We start from the raw sequence: 26,250 nt of genomic DNA, 5'->3' as shown, positions 1-26,250 counted from the left end.
TTTCTGGCTGGCAAAGAGGTCTAACTTCTTCTAATCAGGTCTAACGAGGCTCCACTCGTTACCTGTTTTAATGGAACCTGTTTTAACTCATTATCGGTATAAAAGACACCTGTCCACAACCTCTGTCAGTCACACGCCAAACTCCACTATGGCCAAGACCAAAGAGCTGTCAAAAGACACCAGAGACAAAATTGTAGACCAGCACCAGGTTGCACCATTTGTTTCGGATGCACTGTCATTATTTGCTGTATAAAAATTTGGTGTTCAAAAAGTCTTTTTTCAAACTTGAGTCTAGAAAAAGAGGGGGTCGTCTTATAATCAGGGCCGACTTATATTTGGGCTAATACAGTAGATGTCTATTATTATCAATGGCAAGCAATGGGTTAAATAAATAAAAAAAGAAATCTAATTTAGAATGTCACTGATGACCATAATTAGTGCATTTCTGTTTTTATTCATTTTAATTGTATGCTTAATTTTAAAAATATAAATTTCACTTAATTCACCACTCCCAGTCAAAATGGATTGGACTTCTAGCACCGTCAATGGAAACCAATGTGTGCCCTATGTAGGAATTTTTGTTTCCTGAAAACAATTGTTTCAACAAAATGGGCTTATTAGTATAAAATCGATTAGTCAGGTCAACAAAAATCAGCAACATCACCTAATAAAAACCTCTTATTTCATTTTGTATTCTATAATTCAATAACAAACTTACTCCTCTTCCTTTATAAAATTATAATTTCTTCCCTATAATCAGCACCTGTCACAATATTTCAGCACTGGCAAAAAACGTGCTGTTTCAAAGAAAAAAACAAAAAAAAAATCACTTCTTCTCCGCCAGCGAGATTTCAGCACGTATGAATCACACTGTCGAGCCGGGGGAGAACAAAAGGTGCGCTAGCGTGTGATCAAATGACTTCACGCCTCGTTCAAATATAGAGAGCGAGATGACGGGGAACAATAATTCAAGTAATGAAGTCTTAAAATAATTCTCGGGAGCGAAGCTAACTTACAGCTGGTGAAAAAATATGTTGTTTTCGCTGGGTTTGACTTTACCTCTCGGATTGGTCAGCGTGGCCTCGGTCGCTTTGCCCCCGTCCCCACAGCGGGCGTCATCGTATGGCAAGCACTGATCTCCGGTGCCGGCCACCACCTCCACGTTCTTGGCAACGTCCTTGGGCGCGTTCAAGGACTTGACCTTGAAGACTTTGCGGCTGCTGGTGTCCGACAGGTACACGGCGCCGTTCACTGGGCTGCTGGCCAAGTAGTACTTGTGGGCCGGACTGTTGCTGTGGGCGAAAGCCAGAAAAGAGATCGGCAAACGAATGTGTAACACAATTAAAATAGACTGTAAAGCTATTTAGATGCGAAAAAAAGAAAAAAAAAAAAGATTAAATGAAAGTTGATTAACAATGGCAAAACAAAGAAAAGACGATACGGGCACTTGGGAATTGTTTACGGGAACGGATCCCCTAGAAATTTTGTATGAACATGTTTTAGTGCCATTGACAGTGAGAGATGTCCAATCATCCAATCTATTTGAAATGGATTAGATGATAGCTATCAGTGGCAGCCAATGAGTTAAGGGAATGATGTGTTTTGGAAGATGTTTTACAATAGAGGTTGACATGATTAATTGACAACTATTTTGACAATCGATGAATCCGTTCCGAGACATTTTTTACCGGCAAATTACCCAAATTCTCTTGTAAACAAATCTGACGAAAGCAGACTGATTGTCGATTCATGATTATTATGTTTGCAGTTTTTTAATTAAAGAATAAAAAACTATTTAAAAAAAAAAAAAAAAAAAAAAAAAAAAAAAACTAAGTTGTCCAGAGGTTAAAAACAAGTTCCGCTCCTACACTGGTAATCTGAATTTCTGCATAAATCGGAATTAACCCTTTAAGTACCCCAGCAAAATAACTATCCCAAAAAGTCCCAAAGCATAGACTTCATAATATATTGACGGGATACGGGACGCGGGGCCGATTAATAGGGGGCCTGCATTGTTGGCGTGGCCGTCAAAGTTGACCGAGTAGATTCACAGACGAAGAGCTTTTTCCGTTGAAAATTCTAGTGAATAAATGCTTAAATCCCTGAATTCCCTTTAGATATGGACGTAAAACAGTCTTGATTATTGGTTTAAAGCAAAAAAAACGTGCAGCTAGCATTTATTTTACGTAAATATTGTTAACTATAATGCTAGTCAGTAAGCAAATGTAGCATCCGCCCTATGAAAACAGAGCTTTTTCCGATGAAAATTCTTGTGAATACTGTAAATGCTTAAATCCTTGAATTTTTTTTTATAGATATGGACGTAAAAGAGTTTCGATTATTGGTTAAAAGCAAAAAATGTGCAGTTAGCATATATATTACGTAAATATTGCGAACTACGATGCTAGTCAGTAAGCAAATGTAGCGGCGGTCTTATGAAAACAAAGAGCTTTTTCCGTTGAAAATTCACGTGGATAAATGCTTAAATCCCTGAATTCCATGTAGATATGGATGTAAAACAGTCTTGATTCTTGGTTTAAAGCAAAAAAAAATGTGTAGTTAGCATTTATTTTACATAAATATTGCGAGCTATGATGCTAGTCAGTAAGCAAATGTAGCATCCGCCTGATGAAAACAAGAGCTTTTTCCGTTGAAAATTCTTGTGAATACTGTAAATGCTCGAATCCTTGAATTTTTTTTATAGATATTGACGTAAAAGAGTTTCGATTCATAGTAAAAAGCAAAAAACGTGCAGTTAGCATTTATATTACGTAAATATTGCGAACGATGATGCTAGTCAGTAAGCAAATGTAGCGGCGGTCTTATGAAAACAAAGACTTTTTTCCGCTGAAAATTCTTGTGAATAAATACTTAAATCCCTGAATTCTTTATAGATATGGACGTAAAACAGTCTGGATTCTTGGTTAAAGGCAACAAAACGTGCAGTTAGCATTTATTTTACGTAAATATTGCGAACAATGATGCTAGTCAGAAAGCAAATTTAGCATCCGCCTTATGAAAACAAAGAGCTTTTTCCGTTGAAAATTCTTGTGAATACTGTAAATGCTTAAATCCTTGATTTAAAAAATTTTTTTTTTATTGATATGGACGTAAAAGAGTTTCGATTCTTGGTTAAAAGCAAAAAACGTGCAGTTGGCATTTATATTACGTAAATATTGCGAACTACGATGCTAGTCAGTAAGCAAATGTAGCGGCGGTCTTATTAAAACGCAAAGCTTTTTCCGTTGAAAATTCTTGTGAATAAATGCTTAAATCCCTGATTGGTTTTTTAGAGATATGGATGTAAAACAGTCTCGATTCTTGGTTGAAAAAAAAAAAAAAATTTAAGAAACGTGCAGTTAGCATTTATTTTACGTAAATATTGCGAACTATGATGCTAGTCAGTAAACAAATGTGGCATCCGCCTGATGAAAACAAGAGCTTTTTCCATTGAATATTCTTGTGAATAAATGCTTAAATCCCTGATTTTTTTTTTTTAAATAAATATGGACATAAAACAGTCTCGATTCTTGGTTAAAAAAAAAAAAAAAAAAAGAAAGAAACGTGCAGTTAGCATTTATTTTACGTAAATATTGCGTACGATGACGCCAATGCCGTAGCGGCTAATTTCTCCCATTGATTTTTTTTCACAACATTTCAAAATGCATGCATGGTACGAAAAATATAATAATTACCTTGAATCCTTGAACAAATCACTCCTGAGACAACCCTTCCTGTTTGTATGCGGTACAGCTTTTGTACTTTTTTGTTTTATGTTTTTTTGCTCCCGATCCGATCCCGATCGTTTTAGTTTGAGTATCTGCCGATCCCAATATTTCCCGATCCGATTGCTTGTTTTTGCTCCCGATTCAATTCCAATCATTCCCGATAATTTTTCCTGATCTTATACATTTTGGCAATGCATTCAGAAATAAATGAATAAACTCGGACAAATATATACATTCAACATACAGTACATAAGTACTGTATTTGTTTATTATGCCAATAAATCCTCAAGATGGCATTTACATTATTAACATTCTTTCTGTAAGAGGGATCCACGGATAGAAAGACTTGTGACTTTGTATATTGTGACTAAATATTGCCATCTAGTGTATTTGTAGAGCTTTAAGTAAATGATACTGCAGCCATTCAACCCAAATGCATGATGGGAAGTGGAACCATGACTGTGCGTAGTGCTACCAATTGATATATCTTCTCTGCGTTGGGAGATAACACAAGGTATTAAGAAAAAGATCAATTGCTACCTTGCTTCCCCACATTGCTTCCCATGATATTTCTAAACGTAGGGAGAGGGATTGAAAGGCTTTAGACTATTAAAAAAAGGCTCCAACGGCTGCCAAAATTCACTCTACTCATTTTACGCTGTCTTTTATCTCTCTAAATGGGTGATACAGTGCCATTAGATTGAGCGCGACAATGCGTGAGTGGTTCGTGCAACGCATGCATTAATTGCGTTAAATATTTAACATGATATATTTTTAAAAAATTAATTACCGCCGTTATCGGGATACATTTGATAACCCTACCTTAAGCCTAAACTAAAGACTCTGGATGAGTGTAACATATTATGTCTGTAACGTTAAATACAATTACAAAACGATTTAATTTAAAAAATAATAAAAATTTTAAAAAAGGCATGGCCGATATTTTTTGCCGATTCCGATACTTTGAAAATGACGTGATCGGACCCGATCGATCGGCATATCTCTAGTTACAGCTTTACCAATTTCAAAAGTGAAGGACGTAAAAAGCTTCAAAAAGCACAACTGCCTTGTTGCTATCTGTAAAGCTGGACAATCTGACTTTTAGGACAAGTCATATTAATAAAGTAAAGAAAAAAATAAGATACTGTAAGGTACAATAAGGTCCTGTTTATGCGACTAAAAAAAAATAATAATAATAATGGTGACAAAATGGCGGATGAGACTCGGCGTTGTGAAGTCGAAATCGTGTAAATTAAGTACGTCACAACCCGGGGACTAGCTATATTTGCTTTTTCAAATGTATATTTATTTCAAAAAAATTTCGAGAGATTTATTTAAAAAAAAAAACACTACATTCAAAATAAAAAAAGGGAAAGAATGTGTAAATGTACTCAATTGATTTTATTCATTTTTAGATCACATACATTGTTAATTCTTAATTTAAAAAAAGATAACGTCGGATCGGATAATATCTATTCAACTTGTGAGGATGAACATTCAATAGAGAAAAATAAGATTGAATAGTTTTATGTTTGACAATTTAACACAAACAGCAGGTATGGTCATTGGCGTTTTTGGTCTTTACACATACTATGGTCAAAACAGGTAATATACAGTGCAAAATAGTGAGAAAATTTTTTATATATATATCATCTAACACAAACAGGGTTTGGAGAATATCTCTTTGTGAAATTAGGTATTGTACCCATCACCTTATCAAAAATATATACGTACATGCAATCAAGCTTCTCGAACACACATCTATATTAAATTTGAAAAGATTATAGTGAAGAAAAAATATATATAACATTGAAAAAAAGTATTATAAAAAATATTGACAAGTAGTTCAGTTCAATTCCAATGTTTCAGGCATGCGACCCAATAAAGTTTTTTTTGCGCACTCAATAAAGCTTCTTCTTGAACAGGTCATGGAGCTGCGTCACACACAACGTCCTACAGCCTACTCTTTCGCCGTTTGTGCGCTGCTGTCACTTCTACCCGCCAAGACGCCGACTCACCCGAAGAAAACAACGACAGATACGGCTCATCTTGTTCCTTGAGTTAACGAAATAATGCATTAGCTTGCGCTAAATTTAGTTTTAGATTCATTCTGCACGTTTCAAAGCCGCTCGCTCAATCCAACCGGCCGTTGCTTGCTTCGCTCATGCCTCATTTTCCTTAGTTGGCGCCTCGCTTGGAAATTTAATAATGTTCACATTCGGTTTGTCCTTCTTGACATCACAACGGCTCTTGGGATATGTAGTTGTTTGTGCTGCTTTCGGTTTTGAAAAAGGACAAGAAATGATGGAAATATGGACATAGATACATGGTCCATGCAGCGTTTTGATGCATATTTATGAGTGCAATAAAACTATAAAACTCAAATGAAATTATCTCCCGTTTTACTTGGTTGGTTGACTTCAAATAAAAACTGGTGTGGACATCTACTTCCGCACTTTCAAATGAGACCGACCAGCGGCACGTGGGTGACGTAATTACAGTGTGACGAAGCTTCAAAGACGATATGCGTAAACGCGTCGCTGCCGACACGTTCGGTGTTAAAGGGTTAATTCGTCGGTGGAGTTGATTTCAATAAATTCCAAAATGTTTGTCAGTTATTTGTTAGTTTCAGGGCACTGGAGTGGCGAATCTAGCGCGTGTCAACGGTGGTTGAAGTCAACTCCATCGACGAATTACACCCCCGCTAACTCGAAGATTAAGCCATATGTGAAAAATTCTGATCTTCCCCTTTAAATTCAATTATCGGGAAGTCAATCCATGCGATGACATTTTTCTGTTACCATTCCTATGTTGAGCTAGCAAAAGGAAGAAAGTTACTTTGACAATAAAGTAATTGGTAATGTAACTAGATCATGTTTATGAGGCGTAATCACTAATTGAATTACTTTTTCAAGTAATCTGTGACAACACTGTCTACAACCAACACATTAAACCCATGTTAATGCAACAGCAAATAAAATGTTTTACATATGTCGACTTCGCAACATATTTTCTCCCCGTGTGCAGTCTAATAAAAGCAATGCATGGGCTAGGTAGTCATTAGAGTCCACTCCAAAGATAACCCGAGTTTATCAGGCCCTCGGCAGTGCCTGATAAGCATTACAGAGACGGCTGTCATCTGGCCGTCATTCAGAGTGGATTAAGAACCAATCTCCACTCTTTAACCTTGAGGGCTCTTTCAGGGCTCAGTGTTTTCCCTCTGTTTTAAAATGCCACAACAAGGCAAGGCTCTGTTGTGATCATCAACCGATTCCACATGATGATTGACCTTCAACAGACGTCGGGTCCGCCGACCGTGTCGAAAATCAGCTAGCCGTTGAAAAAAATACAGTAGGCCAGTACCCAGCGTCAGTAACCGGATTCTGCTCTGCCAGCGCAATCAGCTGATAGCTTATCAGCATCAGGGGTGTATGTAGAGCAGCCGCTTTCATAACCAGGAAGCGTTATTTGCCGACCTTGAGCCGCTACGGCCGCGCCGGCCATCCATATTCACCGACAACATCTAGTTTGTAGGAGATAATTGCTTTTTGCCGCATGCTGGCGCAGGAATAAAGATGAAGGGCACGGTGGGGACATCCTTCGCGGGGGGTCAACGAACACCGACGCGGGGTGAGTCGGGCCACCTCCCCCCAGGACCGTTTGGGATGCACGGCTCGCACACCGACGATGGGATTTTGCTCATTTTTTTACAGACGCACGCTGTTTTTCTTCCTGAATAAATCTCCTTTTTATCATGCAAATGCGCTCGGAAGAACAAAGGGACGTTTGGCTATTTTAATCAGGTGCTAGCAGGTGACACGCTGAGTTTGTGTTTGTCGGAGTCTGACGGTGTCGTGAATGCATGAGGATGTGGCACGTATTACCATACTAATATCAGGCCGCGTTATAGTCTGAAGGGCAGTATCAAGAAACTATCAAAACACATTGCAGAGTTCTCGTTACCATGACGATATGGGATAAAGATAACAAATGAGCTGTAAAACAGGGCCGGAGTGGGACTCTTTTTTTTGCCTGGGAATTTCATGCCTCACACCGGCCCACTTTATATTACCGTAATTTCCCAAATATAGCGCATATTTTTTTTTTCTCCCAAAATCAACTTGTAAAAATCATGGGTGCGCGTTATACACGGGTACATGGATGGAGAAATATGAAATATGAAAAATATTTTAACAAATTACGTCACAATGAAAAAAATAGCGTCTGTAAAAACGTCACGGATATGTACTTCAAAACTATCGATTAATTGTATTTTTTTGTGACTGTCACATTTTCCCCAATATGCTAGATGATAAATAATCGATCCAAACATAGAAAAATTGGAAAAAAAAAAAAAAACATTTAAAAGGGTAAATATATGAAAAAGAACATCTCGACCACTCCTTGATGTCTGCCACTTCTGCATCACGACCCTTGTGATATGACCATGTTTTACCCATAAAATACCCTAAAAATCCGGCTGTAGCCATTCACAACTGTCTTTTGACACTCGATGATACACGCTACATTGAGTTTTTGAAACGAAACAAGGTAAGTACGCGATAATATCTCGTTAAAATCAGTCTCTAATTCTGCTCTCGCATGCTCTCACCTCCAGTTAGGGTTTTGCTGTTTAATTATTATTATTATTTATTTTCTTAAAATGCCCTCTTGTTCAAAAATGTTCTTCCCCCAGAAAATTGAGATTTTAAGCTTTCCAATGATGTATCACAGTTGCATATAGGACCATTTTGAAATCCAGCCAAACTGGGGGTGTCAGTGTAGGACTGTCACCTGAGTGTTTTCCGCCATATACTGTATATACAGTATATACTTTAAAGACGGCACGTAATTGATGATATTAATTCTAATATTCCCTCACTGAACATGGCAATCCTACCTGCTTGCTCTGCACCTGTGATGTGCTTATAGTTATCACGGTTGGTGTATGCTGCTGCACCTTGTGAGGTGCGACAAGCCAAAGTTTCCACGGGTACTTGTTGTTGTCGTGCAAGTTGAATTTTATTCGCCAAACCCTTAACACTTTCATTGTAATCCTCTTTTGTTTGAGGCCGTAAGCTCATTGCATTTAAAAAATTGCTATTTTTGTACATTTTTCAGCTTCTTTTACAAGTGCTTTTCTCTTTTTATTTCTTATTTTTTCGGCTCCACCCTTGCGCCTTTTATCCATGATCCAAGCATCGAGCTAGTTGCTAATTTGGCTCAATACAGACTGATTAACGGGCAGAACAGCATGTTTTATTTTTCACCTGCACACGTCAGGATGCGTCTAAAAAGATATACAGTGGTATCTCTACATACGAAGTTTAATCGTTCCAGGACCTTGTTTGTAAGTCGAAATGGTCGTATGTCGAGCAGGATTTTCCCATAGGAATACATTAATAATTCCATTAATTTGTTCCACAGCCCAAAAACATACACTAAATCCTTAATAAACACTGCTGGTACTAGTACTGGTACTACAAAAAGCAATTACACATAGCAAAACAAATAAATTATAAATAAAAATCATAATAATAATAATTCCTGTAATAATATAACGAATCGGGTTCTAATGTGGCAGACGTTTTTTGCTGTACCTGAACGCACTGCGCGGCTGACGTGTCAGTGAGGAAGCGGTGGAGGTTGTGCGTTTCAGTTTCAATGTTTTCTTGAGAACACTATCAACTTTTGTGTTGGATAAGTTGTGAAATAAATGTCAAAAACCTGACGAAGCTGGCTATTTCTTTGGCGATGTTACCACTAGGGGTGTGACAAAATATCGAAATGGTGATTTATCGTGGTAAAAATTAAAAATTGAAAAGGGACATTTTGCTACCAAAATCCTCCACCATAATTCATTCATTCGAAATAGGGCTGCAGCTATCGATTATTTTAGTAGCCGATTAATCGATGATTTATTTCGAATAATCGGATAAGGGACATAAAAAATTAAAAAACCTGAACTGAGCCTCTGACACTGTATGTATACATATATATGTGTATATTTATATTAGGGCTGTCAAAATTATCGCGTTGACGGGCGATAATTGATTTTTTAAATTAATCACGTTAAAATATTTGACGCAATTAATGCAGATGCCCCGCTCAGACATATTTAAATGACAGTACAGTGAAACGCTCACTTTTTGTGTTTTATGGAGTTTTGCCGCCCTCTGCTGGCGCTTGGGTGCGACTGATTTTATAGGCTTCGGCACCCATGACCATTGTGTAAGTAATTATTGACATCAACAATGGCGGGCTACTAGTTTATTTTTTGATTGAAAATTTTACAAATTTTATTAAAACGAAAACATTAAGAGGGTTTTTAATATAAAATTTCTATAACTTGTACTAACATTTTTCTTTTAAGAACTACAAGTCTTTCTATCCATCTTGTTGATTTATTGTTATAATCAACAAATACAATCCTTATGTACCGTATGTTGAATGTATACAGTGCCTTGCAAAAGTATTCGGCCCCCTTGAACCTTGCAACCTTTCGCCACATTTCAGGCTTCAAACATAAAGATATAAAATTTTAATTTTTTGTCAAGAATCATCAACCAGTGGGACACAATCGTGAAGTGGAACAAAATTTATTGGGCAATTTAAACTTTTTTAACAAATAAAAAACTGAAAAGTGGGGCGTGCAATATTATTCGGCCCCCTTGCGTTAATACTTTGTAGCGCCACCTTTTGCTCCAATTACAGCGGCAAGTCGCTTGGGGTATGTTTCTATCAGTTTTGCACATCGAGAGACTGACATTCTTGCCCATTCTTCCTTGCAAAACAGCTCGAGCTCAGTGAGGTTGGATGGAGAGTGTTTGTGAACAGCAGTCTTCAGCTCTTTCCACAGATTCTCCATTGGATTCAGGTCTGGACTTTGACTTGGCCATTCTAACACCTGGATACGTTTATTTTTGAACCATTCCATTGTAGATTTGGCTTTATGTTTTGGATCATTGTCCTGTTGGAAGATAAATCTCCGTCCCAGCCTCAGGTCTTGTGCAGATACCAACAGGTTATCTTCCAGAATGTTCCTGTATTTGGCTGCATCCATCTACCCGTCAATTTTAACCATCTTCCCTGTCCCTGCTGAAGAAAAGCAGGCCCAAACCATGATGCTGCCACCACCATGTTTGACAGTGGGGATGGTGTGTTCAGGGTGATGAGCTGTGTTGCTTTTACGCCAAACATATCGTTTTGCAATGTGGCCAAAAAGTTCCATTTTGGTTTCATCTGACCAGAGCACCTACTTCCACATGTTTGGTGTGTCTCACAGGTGGCTTGTGGCAAACTTTAAACGAGACTTTTTATGGATATCTTTGAGAAATGGCTTTCTTCTTGCCACTCTTCCATAAAGGCCAGATTTGTGCAGTGTACGACTGATTGTTGTCCTATGGACAGACTCTCCCACCTCAGCTGTAGATCTCTGCAGTTCATCCAGAGTGATCATGGGCCTCTTGGCTGCATCTCTGATCAGTTTTCTCCTTGTTTGAGAAGAAAGTTTGGAAGGACGGCCGGGTCTTGGTAGATTTGCAGTGGTCTGATGCTCCTTCCATTTCAATATGATGGCTTGCACAGTGCTCCTTGAGATGTTTAAAGCTTGGGAAATCTTTTTGTATCCAAATCCGGCTTTAAACTTCTCCACAACAGTATCTCGGACCTGCCTGGTGTGTTCCTTGGTTTTCATAATGCTCTCTTCACTTTAAACAGAACCCTGAGACTATCACAGAGCAGGTGCATTTATACGGAGACTTGATTAAACACAGGTGGATTCTATTTATCATCATCAGTCATTTAGGACAACATTGGATCATTCAGAGCTCCTCACTGAACTTCTGGAGTGAGTTTGCTGCACTGAAAGTAAAGGGGCCGAATAATATTGCACGCCCCACTTTTCAGTTTTTTATTTGTTAAAAAAGTTTAATCCAATAAATGTTGTTCCACTTCACGATTGTGTCCCACTTGTTGTTGATTCTTGAAAAAAAAATTAAATTTCATATCTTTATGTTTGAAGCCTGAAATGTGGCGAACGGTTGCAAGATTCAAGGGGGCCGAATACTTTTGCAAGGCACTGTATATATAATATTATATATTATTATTATATTATATTAATTAATATACTTTTTGGGAAAAATCACAATTTCTTTAAGTAGTCACATGAATAATGAGGTGGCCTGTGAAAATTAACATAAACAACTCGGAAAGGACTTTCCAGAGAGTACTTGGTGAGTCACTCTTTAAACAATCATGTGGTATCAATATCTGATTGGACTTTCTTAAACATGTATAATCTACGTGACATGGTTAGTGCTGATTGGGATTGACAACAGAATCATTAGATAAGCTGCCAACAGTGGCGCCTTCAGAAATTTTTCATAGGGGTGGCCAGATGGGGCCACTTAAAATCTTGGGGTGGCCAAAACTAAAAGCCATAATTTCGGGTTTTCATTATATTATTGCAGTAAAAAGGTCAGGGGAAAACTATCAGAAAGACTTAAGGACACGGCTACTGATATACTTTGGTGTATTGTGTAATATTTGATGTTACTAATGATTTAATGTGAATAGTCCATAACTGTCCAGTCAACATTTTGAGTTCTACAACAATTCTGTTTTATTGTGTTATGTATACAGTATATTAAGCATAAGGTGTACATTTAACTGTCAAACGATTAACATTTTTAATCGCGTTAATCACAGCTTAAAAATTAATCGTAATTAATCGCAATTCAAGCCATCTCTAAAATATGCCATATTTTTCTGTAAATTATTGTTGGAAAGGAAAGACTGATATATACATTCAACATACTGTACATATGTACTGTATTTGTTTATTATAACAATAAATCCACAAGATGGCAATAACATTATTAACATTCTTTCTGTGAAAGGGATCCACGGATAGAAAGACTTATAAAAATGTGAGTTTGTATATTGTGACTAAATATTGCCATCTAGTGTATTTGTTGAGCTTTCAGAAAATGATACTGTAGCCACCTAACTGTTCTGCCCAAATGCATGATGGGAAGTGGTGCAACCATGACTGTGTGTGGTGGCTGCAAATGCTATATCTTCTCTGTGTTGGGTACACAACAGGGTATTAAGAAAAAGATCAACTCCTGTCATTCTTCCCCACGTCGCTTCTCACAATATTTATAGTTGCTGTGGGAGAGATGACGACGCTTTTGCCAATTAAAAGCACGGTCTCAATGAATGCTTATATCTACTCCACTCACTTGACACTGCCTCTTATCTCTGTATACAAGTAAAACGGCGCCATTGTAGGCTGTTTGCGGCAATGCGTGAATGTGTCGTACCGCGAATACGTTAATTGCGATAAATATTTTCACGTGGTTAATTTTTAAAAATTAATTACTGCCCGTTAAAGCGATAAATTTGACAACCCGACATTTATCTAAACATAATAAATGCATTCATTTGGGATGAAATGCATAACTGATGCTACAACAATCTAACGATATACTGGCAAGCAGGGTGGCCAGTGGAGTGGCAGACCAATTTATAGGGGTGGCCGTGGCCACCCCTGGCCACCCCCTGGGGGCGCCACTGGCTGCCAAATGAAAATATTTAAACACTCCCTACACTTGTTGCTGCGACAGTGCAGTAAAGCTGGGTGTGCCAAAATTCTTGGCCCTCTTGGAGCCCCTGCTGGCTGGGGGCCCTAGGCAATTGCCTGGTTTGCCTAATGGGACGCGACGCCTCTGCCGATACCATGTTTCTTGAAAAGAAAATACATATCTTTACATTTTTTTAAATTGCTATCATAGCTCGATACATTTGGGCATTTAATCATGTTTAAACAGTTTAATTTTAAAAACAAATAGAGTTTTGGCTCTATATATATATCAAGAAAAACAGAAAAAAAAAAAAAAAATCCTAGGAGAAACCCTGACTTGAGTATCTCATGAGTCCACTCCAGTTGATGACATATAATGGAGGCTCTCAAGGTAGTCTAGAAATGATAACATAATTCACTCTTTAAAGGCGGGAACATCTAGCGGGTGGTAGCAAAGCAGACCCGTCTGCAGATACAGCATGTCTCAAGCGAAAGGGCTCCTGATTGATTTCCCATCACGGGGTCAAGACTTCAGCCGAAGAACATGTGGTCAAACATTGAATGAAAAGCCCAGTCGTGTGGGTCAATGGCCCCCATTTAGAAAGAAAAAGAAAATGTATAGCACAATAGCAAACACCCAGCGGCTCTCAATTGACTTTTCTGTCAGTCTCTGCAAGTGTCCTTTCCCAAATATCTTTTTTTCAATGGAAAAGTAATAAGGCTAAGGTTCAGTGCGCTTTTAAACGACTCGATGTGTTGATTTGTCGGTTGATTTGCTCGATGGGGAAATACAAAAACTTTTAAAGCTCATTGGCTCCCTTTGAAGTGGGAGGGATTGCAGCGAATGAACGAACATCCAGTGATAAACTCATTTCAAAAGTTTTGATTTAGTCTTTTAGAGCCACCAGATTGGATATACGGGGAGTATTCGGTTTCTTTGACCTTTAACGTTTCGACTTTATGAAATTGTAAAATGAACAAAGACAGGACAGACACTGACAAATACAGGTAGTCCACGGGTTACGACGTACCGGACGTACGTCATTTCGACTTTACGACGCGAGTCTCTTCCACAAATACATCTCCAGTCATTTTTTGTTTTTTGATGATATTTTCCTTCTCTCACCTTCCTACTCTTTCCAAAGCCCCCTTTTCTCAAGGCAACTCACCCCAAAATAAAGCCAGAATACATACAGTGGGGCAAATAAGTATTTAGTCAACCACTAATTGTGCAAGTTCTCCCACTTGAAAATATTAGAGAGGCCTGTAATTGTCAACGTGGGTAAACCTCAACCATGAGAGACAGAATGTGGAAAGAAAAAAAAACAGAAAATCACATTGTTTGATTTTTAAAGAATTTACTTGAAAATCATGGTGGAAAATAAATATTTGGTCAATACCAAAAGTTCATCTCAATACTTTGTTATGTACCCTTTGTTGGCAATAACAGAGGCCAAAAGTTTTCTGTAACTCTTCACAAGCTTTTCACACACTGTTGCTGGTATTTTGGCCCATTCTTCCATGCAGATCTCTTCTATAGCAGTGATATTTTGGGGCTGTCGTTGTGCAACACTGACTTTCAACCCCCTCCACAGATTTTCTATGGGGTTGAGATCTGGAGACTGGCTAGGCCACTCCAGGACCTTGAAATGCTTCTTACGAAGCCACTCCCTTGTTGCCCAGGCTGTGTGTTTGCGATCATTGTCATGCTGAAAGACCCAGCCATGTCTCATCTTCAACGCCCTTGCTGATGGAAGGAGATTTTCACTCAAAATCTCTCGATACATGGCCCCATTCATTCTTTCCTTTACACAGATCAGTCGTCCTGGTCCCTTTGCAGAAAAACAGCCCCAAAGCATGATGTTTCCACCCCCATGCTTCACAGTGGGTATAGTGTTCTTCGGATGCAATTCAGTATTCTTTCTCCTTAAAACACGAGAAGCTGTGTTTCCACCAAAAAGTTCTATTTTGGTTTCATCTGACCATAGCACATTCTCCCAGTCCTCATCTGGATCATCCAAATGCAGACGGGCCTGGACGTGTACTAGCTTCAGCAGGAGGACACGTCTGGCAGTGCAGGATTTGTGTCCCTGGTGGCGCAATGTGTTACTGATAGTAGCCTTTGTTACTGTGGTCCTAGCTCTCTGAAGGTCATTCACTAGGTCCCCCCATGTGGTTCTGGGATTTTTGCTCACCGTTCTTGTTATCCTTTTGACGCCACAGGGTGTGATCTTGTATGGAGCCCTAGATCGAGGGAGTTTATCAGTGGTGTTGTATGTCTTCCATTTTCTAATAATTGCTCCCACAGTTGATTTCTTTACACCATGCGTTTTACCTATTGCAGATTCAGTCTTCCCAGCCGGGTGCAGGACTACAATTTTGTCTCTGGTGTCCTTCGACAGCTCTTTGGTCTTGGCCATAGTGAAGTTTGGAGTGTGACTGACTGAGGTTGTGGACAGGTTCATTTATACCGATAATGAGTTAAAACAGGTGCCATTAATACAGGTAACGAGTGGAGCCTCGTTATACCTCGTAAGACCTCGTTAGAAGAAATTAGACCTCTTTGACATCCAGAAATCTTGCTTGTTTGTAGGTGACCAAATACTTATTTTCCACTGTAATTCGGAAATAAATTCTTTAAAAATTAAATTAATTAAATTATAATATAATATCTATAAAATATATATAATTATAATTAAAATTAATAAATTAATTTTCGTTTTTTTTTTTTCCCACATTCTGTCTCTCATGGTTGAGGTTTACCCGTGTTGACAATTACAGGCCTCTATAATCTTTTCAAGTAGGAGAACTTGCACAATTGGTGGTTGTCTAAATACTTATTTGCCCCAGTGTGTGTGTATATATATATATTTTTGAGCCCGAACAGCCATTGAATATAACAGCATTTAACACAACGTACCTCACAGTATCTTATTCTTTACTAGGGATTGGAATCGAAATCCATCCATGAACTGCTCAACAATACTCCTCCGTCCTCCGTTCGGCAGTCTTTATACATTAAAGTGACAATTCTTATTTTGGTACCATTGCCGAAGAGATCACCAGCTTCGTCAGGTTTTTAATAATTTATTTCAGAACTTGTGGAACACAACATGCACTGCAACAACAGGACGTGAAAAGAGAAAGTCAACTGCACTCACTCAGTCTGCTGTCAGCCTCACGGTGCGTTCAGGTACACTACGCAAAATACATAATGCGTTTGTTTTGCACTTATAATTCCTTTTTGCAATAGTTACAGCGGTATTTATTAAGGATTTTGTATAAAAGCACTGCAGATAGTCTGGTTAGAACAATAATGATGCCTGTCCCCTAATTTATCAGACCAAAACCTTCTCTTCATCAACGTGTTGCTTTTTATTTTCTTTCTATGAGAACTTAGGTCTTAGCTTTCTTTAGGTGGCCAAAATATGCCTGATCATAAAAACAACAAATTGCAACTCGCCACCAGGGGGATCTAAAACACGTAACATGCAAACAACCTGGAATTTTTAACAGATTTAGTGTAGGTTTTTGGGCTGTGGAACGAATTAATGGAATTATAATGTATTCTTATGAGAAAATCCTTCTCGACATACGACTATTTTGACTTACAAACAAGGTCGTAGAACCAATTAACTTCGTATGTCGAGGTACCACTGTAAAAGGAATCATTCACAATTAAATAACGTTTACATGAGTTACCCCAGAGGGGGTGACCAAAGCATCACTAATACAGGCAGGCAATCATAGCAATGACAATTCCCAAGATGTATTTTGCTGCGCTTTTTCACAGATTTTGTACTGTATTGCTTTTCTAGTTTTCTTAGTGACTATTTCTTTCTGGTAAAGCAATAATTATATATATAAAGAGTTTAGTATTCATTATTTTTCAATCATTTATTGTTCATTTAATTTTGAACCATGAATGCAAATTGTCTTCTCACATAAATAAATCCAAAATCTTAGTTTGTAGATATCTAGTTTTCAATAAGCAAAACTGCTATGCTAGGTTGTGACCTGACCTTGTTCAAAAGTAGAAGACGAGTCACTATAAAGGAAACATACATATTGGTCCAAGGCCAATATTGATATAATCCGATATAATTTTAAAATGCTTTTTATCGGTTACCTGATAATATCTGACAACTTACAAAAATACAGTATACTAGTAAAAATTGTTGGATGCTGCTTATAGACAGATGTGCCTTACAGTCCAAAACGATAAACATCACCATACAGTCATAGGCGGAGTTTGACTTTTGGGGAAGGGGGGGCACCACATATTGATGACCCCGAAACGCAGTGTCAGCAATAAAATTAACTAACAAGAATATTTATAATAATAAGTTGACAATGAGCGTTTTTCGTTTCCCATCATTCTGGAGGGGAATTCTAAATCAGGCTGCTTAGGCAATACTTTTCACCAAGATCGTCACCCATTGAATATGGTACGCCCGCAGGTGTCGCGTCAATGTCGTTACCCAAGTCAAAAATTGTATCCCCTGGGCGGAGCCATATGGAGGTAGATTTGTGTCTTTATTATTCAATCAAAAAAAGCCGCTTCAATGAAAATATACATTTTCAAAAAAAAAAAAAGTCGCTTCAATAAAAAAAAAACAAATGCGCGTGAAAGCTATTTTTCTTTGATTGAATTTTTTTTGATTGGAGTCAAGCTTTTTTTTTTTTTTGATTGAAGCAACTTTTTTGGTTGAAGTAATGTTGATTTGTGTTTGGGCCACATTTTAGCAAGGACGTTTTTGTCTTTATTATTCAATCAAAAAATAAGTTGCTTCAAACAATGTTTTCAAAAAGAAAAATCACTTCAATCAAACAAAGTAAAAATGTTCAATCGTAGAAAACGAAAAAATATTTGAGATGAAAAAATTTGCATTTGAACACATCATTTTTCATTGAAAAAGTGTTTTTTGATTGAAACAATCCTTTTTGTGTTTGGGCCATATTATAGGTAGGATATTTGTGTCTAAATCATTCAATCAATCAAAGAAAAAAATCATTTGAAAAATAAAATTGCCCTCCCTCTATTTTGTTGTTGTTGTTGTTGAAAATGATATGCAAAGCAAATGACCGTCTAAGCTGCTAGTCAAATGATCTGTTCGAAAAATAATTTTGACCCAAAAATCTCAGTTCGGTACGTACCTCGGTTTTGAGGTCATGGTTCAGTTCATTTTCGGTACAGCAAGAAAACAAAATGCAAAATATAAATGTGCTATTTGTTTATTACACACCTTTGTGCTTTCAACAATAGGAACATTAGCCTATAGAGCCTACCCACGTACCACGTGCTCGCTGTATGGTTCCGCCCACTTGTCCGTCATTTTGACTCTGTATTAGCATTGTTTTCAATTGATGGCGGAATTTAAAATGCATTTCATGGAAGACCCGGTGCTTTCTGATGCCGCAAACTCACTGGATCTGTTGCATAAAAGGCGTTATGAGGAAAAGCTTCGTTCTATACAGTCGCCAGATCCATATTTGATGCCCAAAACGATGTTTTTCGACCCACTGTCTTCGCCCTGTCTGCCTGACATCTGCTACGCAGATATTTACAATTATCTTGTCCACACTAAATCAGCCTATTCTCACGAAAATATGAAAAACTTCAAGAGCTTGGAGGCTTATAAATAATTCGTTGCTTGTTGGGTGAAACAGGTCCTCGTCCACGAAAATTCGGCAGGAATCTATCTTGTGCTTGGAAAGGTGAGTTACGAAATTTTCAATTCAAAATCTTTTGTTATTGCTAACATCCACTGTCAAGTCTAATGTATTTCATGTCGTTTGTCAATGGAGTTAAGGCTTTTAATGTTTATATGGTTTAGCGATAGCACTCTCACTACATACATACGTGTATGTTGTCGGCGATTAGCCTAGCAATGATCTTAATTGTGGTTGTCAGGCCAAACCCCTCTAAATATATATTAAATGCATCTTACCGGATATAAAATGACTACTACATAGTCTGTGGTGATTTTTTGGTGTCCAGTTTTCACGTCGAATTGCAGCCGTCCATTTCGCTCTCCTCTTTGGATCCCTCGGAATACGGTAAAACTTCAAGTCTCTCCTTCCATCTTCTCTGTTAGTGCAACCAACAGCCACACACGCCTTCACCATTTTGATTATTAATGTTAAGGAGCAGAAAAACACGCCGTAAATAGGAGAAATGTACGTAGCCGTAACAGGTTAACACTATATTTTGACGGACAAGTGGGCGGAACCATACAGCGAGCACGTGGTACGTGGCTATACAAAGCTAGAATTCTGCTCAAAAAGTAACGGGTATTTAAAGATAATCCAACAACAATTTGCCTTTACCAAACCCTAACCCCGCGTATTTGTAAGCTTTCTTTCTGAAAGAAAGAAGAAAAAAGAAGTCCTGTGCCAAAGAGAAAAGCAATCCCAATGACAAAGATTTTAACATGCATTTTACAAATGAAATGCCTCAATGAATCATTTTTTTCCCTTATGAACGGTTTTCAAAAGCTTTATTGGTGGATTTTCTCAAGTTAAAGCGCCACACAGAAATTAATAAATGTAATTGTGTAAGACGGATCTGTGCAATATTATTATTTGATTACAGATGTTTTAGCTCATTTAAATTTATTGTATTTTAATGGGCTATTATTTATTTTATTATGTGTTTATATTTTACAAATGTCATGTAGGATTCATTTATATTGTATATTTGATGTTGTATAACTTTAGTTCCTATGTGAATATTAGTTCCCACTTGTTTTGTTGTGGTAGGAGGGTTTTGTATTGAACACGGCCCGTGTTGGTTATTATTATAGCAGAGAAGACAGCAATAAATCAACAAAAACAAGTCAACTGTGCCCCGATCTACCACTCAAGAGCTCTGATGGACTCAAAAAGTGGGTTACGACTGCATATTAGTTTGAAAATCGACCGGATCCACCGTATTTTTACACGAGTGACTTCCGGTCTGCCCGATCCTAGCTACCAGTAGTAGTAAACTCTAATAAACTCTGCCGTTCTTTTCGTGTGCGTTGTGTTGAGCCGCTTCTGGGACGCATCTAACATGCGGCTGCACTGCGACTGGTGAGCATTGCCTGATTGACATAACGCCCGCGTTTCACTGCGTTCTCGCGGCGGCCACGTTGTCGCGCCGTTGCCGTTTCTGGGTTATACTGTCGGACCGTGTTGGTCCTCATTATAGTAGAGAAGACGGAGTAAATATAATTTACACAAAGAAACTGTAACCCGATTGACTCACAGCCTTGGAAAGTAAGGGTTACATTACGTCAGAAACTCGTTCGGTACGCCTTCGTTCCGAACCAAAACGGTTCAATCCAAATACATGTACAGTTACACCCTTAATTTATAGGAAAGTCAATTTCATGCAATGGCATTTTTCGGCCACCAGTACAGTTCATACGAAACGTTAATTTGTGGCCTACATGACCAAAACTTTGTTTGTTCTTTATATAACTTTTTTTTTTTTTTTTTAAATAAAATATTTTCACATACAGTATATTTTTTTAATCTGTCACTGCCCTTTAAAGGCCTATTAATGTTATAAGATCGCTGATATCATATTGAATTGTTTTTGAGCTGACAGTTTGTGGTACATTTCCAGTTTAAACTAAAAATTGAGCACAACTACCCGCAGTTTTTCGCTATTGGCAGCCTGGCTGAGTCCCTATTACTATACTGCTTTGTCACATATTTGAGGAGACACTAATTAGCCATAGAAGCAAGAGCCACAGATGCAAAGCAGTGGCGTGTGCAAGATGAAACCCAGCTAAAAATGGAATGGTGTCAGCTGTAGGAAGATGACAATGAGCCAGACAGACAATATCTCCAGTCAGTGTAACATCTCCATTTTGAAGTGAGGGTCTGAATTGGGTTCAAAAGTTCACAGCAAGTGGAAAAGAATCATCTCTTGAGCTCCTCTACAGTATGTCTTACCTATGCCGGAAGTCTTTATTTCTGCCGAAAGCAGCCAACAGAAGAGGACAAGACAGACAGTAAATGTTAGTTGTTAGTAAAGAGAGGCTTAAAAAACAGTTAGTAGGCAGAATTAATCAAACGGGACATTATATCTCCCCAAGCTCGTCTGGGAGGACATTAACAAAGACATTGATCGCTTAATCAAAGACAAAACCATCGGGTTCTAACTGATACAGGTGCACGGGCCGAGAGGACCTTCCATCTTGCGTCTCCAGGGTCTTTCTGTCGATTTGAATCGACTGATTTTCTTTTAGAATGAGGAGACTGGTGTTCTGCCAAAATGTCCTACATCGGCGAAACGACCTACAAGAGGTAAATTTGGCTAGGTTCATACTACAGGTCTTAATGCACAAATCCGATTTTTTGTCATATCCGTTTTTTTGGCGTTCCCGTTCAGACTGCCTTTGTCCATTGAGACCGTTCATGTATTACGCATGCGCACTAATTCGCAGTCCGAGATGCGCTCAGCAAAGAGACCCGCATGCGCAGAAGCATCAAAACAAATTACTAGAGCTGAAACGAATACTCAAGCAACTCGAGTTTAAAAACTGATTTGAGTAATTTTACTCACCTCGAGTAATTGTTTAATTTTGACAGCTCTAAGCATCACGTTTTGCCCGGACTACTTTTAATGCAGGACAACGTGCTGATGTCACGTGCGTAGAGGAAGAAGCAATAAAAAAACAAACAAAAAAAAAAAACACTGCAGCCGACAGCCGCTACAAACGACGCCGACGTTGCTAAAAACTAGCCCGCATGATGCTAAGGTGGTAGCAGGTAGCGTCTGATGCGTCTCACAGAGATCACATGTATGTTGAACTAGATGCGAAATGACAGAGTCAGCGGTGTTAGATAACAGCCGCCATCTTAAAGCAGTAGACTTCTCAGCGCTAATAAATAAGTTTAACGTTACTGTCACTCGCTCATGTAACGTTAGCCCCGCGGAGGGTTAGGTTCTATTAATTATGACCACTGTCAATGCGTGGCTAACGTGTCTTACATACAGGCTTTATTTAATCTGTGAAAACATAGCGCTGTAGAGTGATGAGGGTGTAAAATAAAAACTTGATAATGCTAACTGTCAATTTTAGCTCAGTAGTCATTGGTGGATAAAACACCAAGTAGCACTGGTCCCTAATGTTCTCCAATACAGCAGGTATCATACATTTATTTTGAACACTGCAAAAACTCAAAATCCTATCAGGACTTACAGTTTAGACCAGTGGTCCCCAAACTATGGCCCGCGGACTGGATACGGCCCGCCTCCACATTTGGTCCGGCCCCCTGAACAATACCAGAGAGCATTTTTTTTTGTTTTTTTGTTTTCTCAATAGTGTTATTTATTTCCTGGCCTGTTTCTGTGAAGAACTCAGAGAGGGTTATTTGGTTATTATCTATTTAATTAATAGTGTTATTATTCTTCATTATTATCATATTATATTATTATTTTTATTCTATTTACTTTTGTTCCGTGAAGAATCCAGAAAGGGTTGTTTTATTGTGGCTTTCTGAAAAACAACCATTTTTTACATTTAGGCACTCCTTCAATCGTTACACTTTTTCTGTTACAAACTGACCCCGGCCCCTCATCAGAGAAGGGAAAAGTTATGTGGCCCTCACAGGAAAAAGTCTGGGGACCCCTGGTTTCGACTAACTTAAAACTTAACTACAACTTAAAAATAGCGTGACACAAATAGAAATTCAATTGAAACACGTGGGGAAAACACCTAACTTTTAGGTGACCTGTGTTATCAAGCATAATGGCATTTTTAGGTAAGAAATGTATGTATACAGTATGTATAGATATATTTTTTTTATAAGATCTAAAAGTTTTTGAGTGAAAACAGTGAATTAGTCTTTTTTTATTTAATCCTAGTTACATCTGCGATGCAATTGTTGGCTGTTTTCAAAAATGTACATCGAAAAAAAAAGCCATTGATTGACTGAAAATGGTTCAATATTAGATGAAATTCTTGTTCTCTCATGTATATCTATAATTGCTTTTCACCTAAAGATATATGTTTTATCCGATTACTCGATTAATCGACAGAATTTTCAGTCGATTACTCGATTACTAAAATATTCGATAGCTGCAGCCCTACAAATTACACATGCTAGCTGTATGTCATTCCAGAGTGATCATATTTTGATTTCCAAACACAAAAACACAGACATTAATAATCACCGTTTAGTCTTATATTCAAAGTTTATATGGACTGATAGAACGCATACATGCACACACATGAGCCTTGACGTATATGCGTGGAATGACGTGGGTGCGTCACTTTGCCCCAACTCAGCCATGTGTGCAATAATTAGTGTTGTTAATCTTACTTTAAAAAAGTAATTGATTACAGTTACAAATTACTTCTCCCAAAAGTAATTGCGTTTGTAACTCAGTTACCTGAATGTAAGATCAAGATTTTGCCGATTTAGGAGCATTTTAGATAAAAAGTTACTTAGGTTCGCTAGGAAGGTTCTCTACAACATAGCCTTCCTGAGAGGTCTACTGCTTTAAGATGGCGGCTGTTTACAAACGCATCTAGTCCTTTATTTATTTATTTATGTTGCGAATGCAACCGTGTCTGTCATTTGCATCTAGTTCTTTATATATGTGATACTGTATCTACCGACGCATCATGTGGCCGTAGTTTGTAGGCTATTGGCTACAGTCAGGTATTATTGGAGCCACCTAGCATAGTAGCATCGCATTTGCAATGGTGTCACCCTCCATTGCCTCCTCCCCACTCCTGCTCTTCTCTCTTGTCTCCGTGAGTCCGTCTTTCTCAGACTTTTCTCGCGTCTGTCAACCAACATAGTAACGCACGCCTTTCCCGCCTCAGTAACGGTAACGGCGTTGCCAAGATGAGAAAAGTAACTAACTAGATTACTCACTACTGAAGAAAATAACGCCGTTAGTCACGCCGTTATATTCTAACGCCGTTATTAACAACACTGGCAACAATGAAATATTGCTTATTCGGCGAACAGAATGAAAATCGAAAATTGTAAGGCTTATTCTTTTCTTCATTTTATTTTTTTCATGACTGTGGTCAAGACCGCTTCGTGCTTAAAAGCAGAATTCAAGCTAGGCGCTAATTAGGGTTGTTCCGATCATGTTTTTTTGCTCCCGATCCGATCCCGATCGTTTTAGTTTGAGTATCTGCCGATACCGATATTTCCAATATTGCGATAATTCCAATCATTCCCGATAATTTTCCCCGATCATATACATTTTGGCAATGCATTAAGAAAAAAATGAATAAAACTCGGACGAATATATACATTCAACATACAGTACATAAGTAATGTATTTGTTTATTATGACAATAAATCCCCAAGATGGCATTTACATTATTAACATTCTTTCTGAACCTAGCCATAGACACCCCAAGTACTACCGTGTGCTTTCAACTTGTTTCATTTACATGCATCCAGGCAGAACGAATTAAAAATGCCTGAAGAAAATACTTAAATGTAGTTATTGTATATCAAACAAGGACGGTTTAAATATGCTGCGTGACTAATGTGGTCAACAGATCAACACTCTGCTTTAACGCTAACACAAGAAAACACAATGGTTAAAAGTATGAGAGGGAAATACATGCAAAACGTATTTTTGAGGCAATGAAAAGGTAATAAAAAAAAAAACAATAAAAACAAAAATGGTGAGTACTCTCGGCTTTTAACCGATGTGCTCATGCGTGCGGATGCTAGCGCAAGCACACTGCGCATTATGTAGGACGTCTCGCCGTGTAGCAAGGAATTGCAGAACACCGGTACCAGACTGTGGACTATTGTTAAACAGCCTTACAGAAAGATTAAAGTTGCAATTAAAAAAATCAGGTACATCTGTATCATGTCAGATAGCTCGTAATACGATTCAAAAGTTTTAAAAATGTCTTTTGAGAGTTTGTAATGAAAACTTGACCAAATGATGCGACGGAATAAAAAAATTGCGATTGCTAGCATGAGATTACGGCAATTAACTGTGATTAATCGTGTAGTTGTACATTAAAAAAAGAATAATAATTCAAAAGTAGTAATACATGAAGGAATAGAAGGTAAATGAAGTTCTATTTAGCTTTTAATGCTACTCTTGGCTCGGTAGCATAAACAGTAGTTGAATTTACAGGTAGCACACAAGCTACACGTCCACCACTCCAATGGACAGAACTCTGAACTGCTGAAGTTAATGCTCAATTAAAATATTTAACTACATATACTGACCAGTCGCAGAATGACGTGACAGAGAGGTAGTGTGTTGCATTGTGTGAGTTGTTAGGGGGCGGAGTGCTAGCATTAAGGTGGCATTGTATTTTTCGGCAGTGCTAATTTGAAAAAAATAAATAAATAAATAAACAAATAAAAGTGACCTCCGTGAAGTTGGCCCCCCCACCAGACGGAAATTTATACAAAATTGATGTCAATTGTTTGTGCTACGTTTGTGCTATTAAAGGTTTCGTCTGCGCTGCAATCGTTTTTAAGATATTTACCGTATCGGCCCGAAAATAAGACAGCCCTGATAAGAAGACGACCCCCTTCTTTTTCAAGACTCAAGTTTGAAAAAAAGATTTTTTGAACACCAAATTATTTTTTATACTGAAAATGATTACAGTACATATGTAAACTAAAGTGCAGTCACATTCGTAAATGAATGGCTTCTGGTTTTTGAAATAAAGTAAATAAACCAATTTATTGTGATAAAACAACAAAATTGCAACAACTGCATTAACCATCAAAGTGAAGTCTAATTGTAACTGTAGTCTTGAAACAAATTTCAATAAGGAAAACCATTGCAATAAAATAATGAAAACTGGTTAAACTTGAGAGTAGCTGAGATCTGTCATGACAGGACATCACTTCAATGACATCTGGCGCCATCTAGCATCGTGAATGGGTATAACGTCTAGACCGCAAATATAAGTCGACCCCCACTTTTTGTCTTAT

The 26,250-nt window shown here is 38.0% G+C and overlaps 1 protein-coding gene across 13 annotated transcripts in view; it reads right to left on the bottom strand.

Annotated features, from left to right (window-relative positions):
- tenm4 (teneurin transmembrane protein 4) overlaps nucleotides 1-26,250 on the bottom strand; it is a 630,468-nt gene that overhangs the window by 148,281 nt on the left and 455,937 nt on the right. For 9 of the 13 annotated variants that reach the window (XM_057839253.1, XM_057839252.1, XM_057839255.1 and 6 more), the window contains 2 exons: nucleotides 21,259-21,279; nucleotides 1,060-1,292 (listed from right to left, as the gene is read on the bottom strand). In XM_057839253.1, the coding sequence (XP_057695236.1) occupies nucleotides 1,060-1,292; nucleotides 21,259-21,279 (254 nt within the window). The remainder of the gene's footprint in view (nucleotides 1-1,059; nucleotides 1,293-21,258; nucleotides 21,280-26,250) is intronic. The other 4 variants (XM_057839254.1, XM_057839256.1, XM_057839261.1 and 1 more) reach the window with 1 other exon arrangement.

The sequence above is a fragment of the Corythoichthys intestinalis genome, chromosome 6 (assembly GCF_030265065.1).
Source record: "Corythoichthys intestinalis isolate RoL2023-P3 chromosome 6, ASM3026506v1, whole genome shotgun sequence".
Taxonomy (NCBI): Eukaryota; Metazoa; Chordata; class Actinopteri; order Syngnathiformes; family Syngnathidae; genus Corythoichthys; species Corythoichthys intestinalis.
The sequence above is the reverse complement of the archived record's forward strand: the minus strand, read 5'-3'. Positions and strand labels throughout refer to the sequence as shown.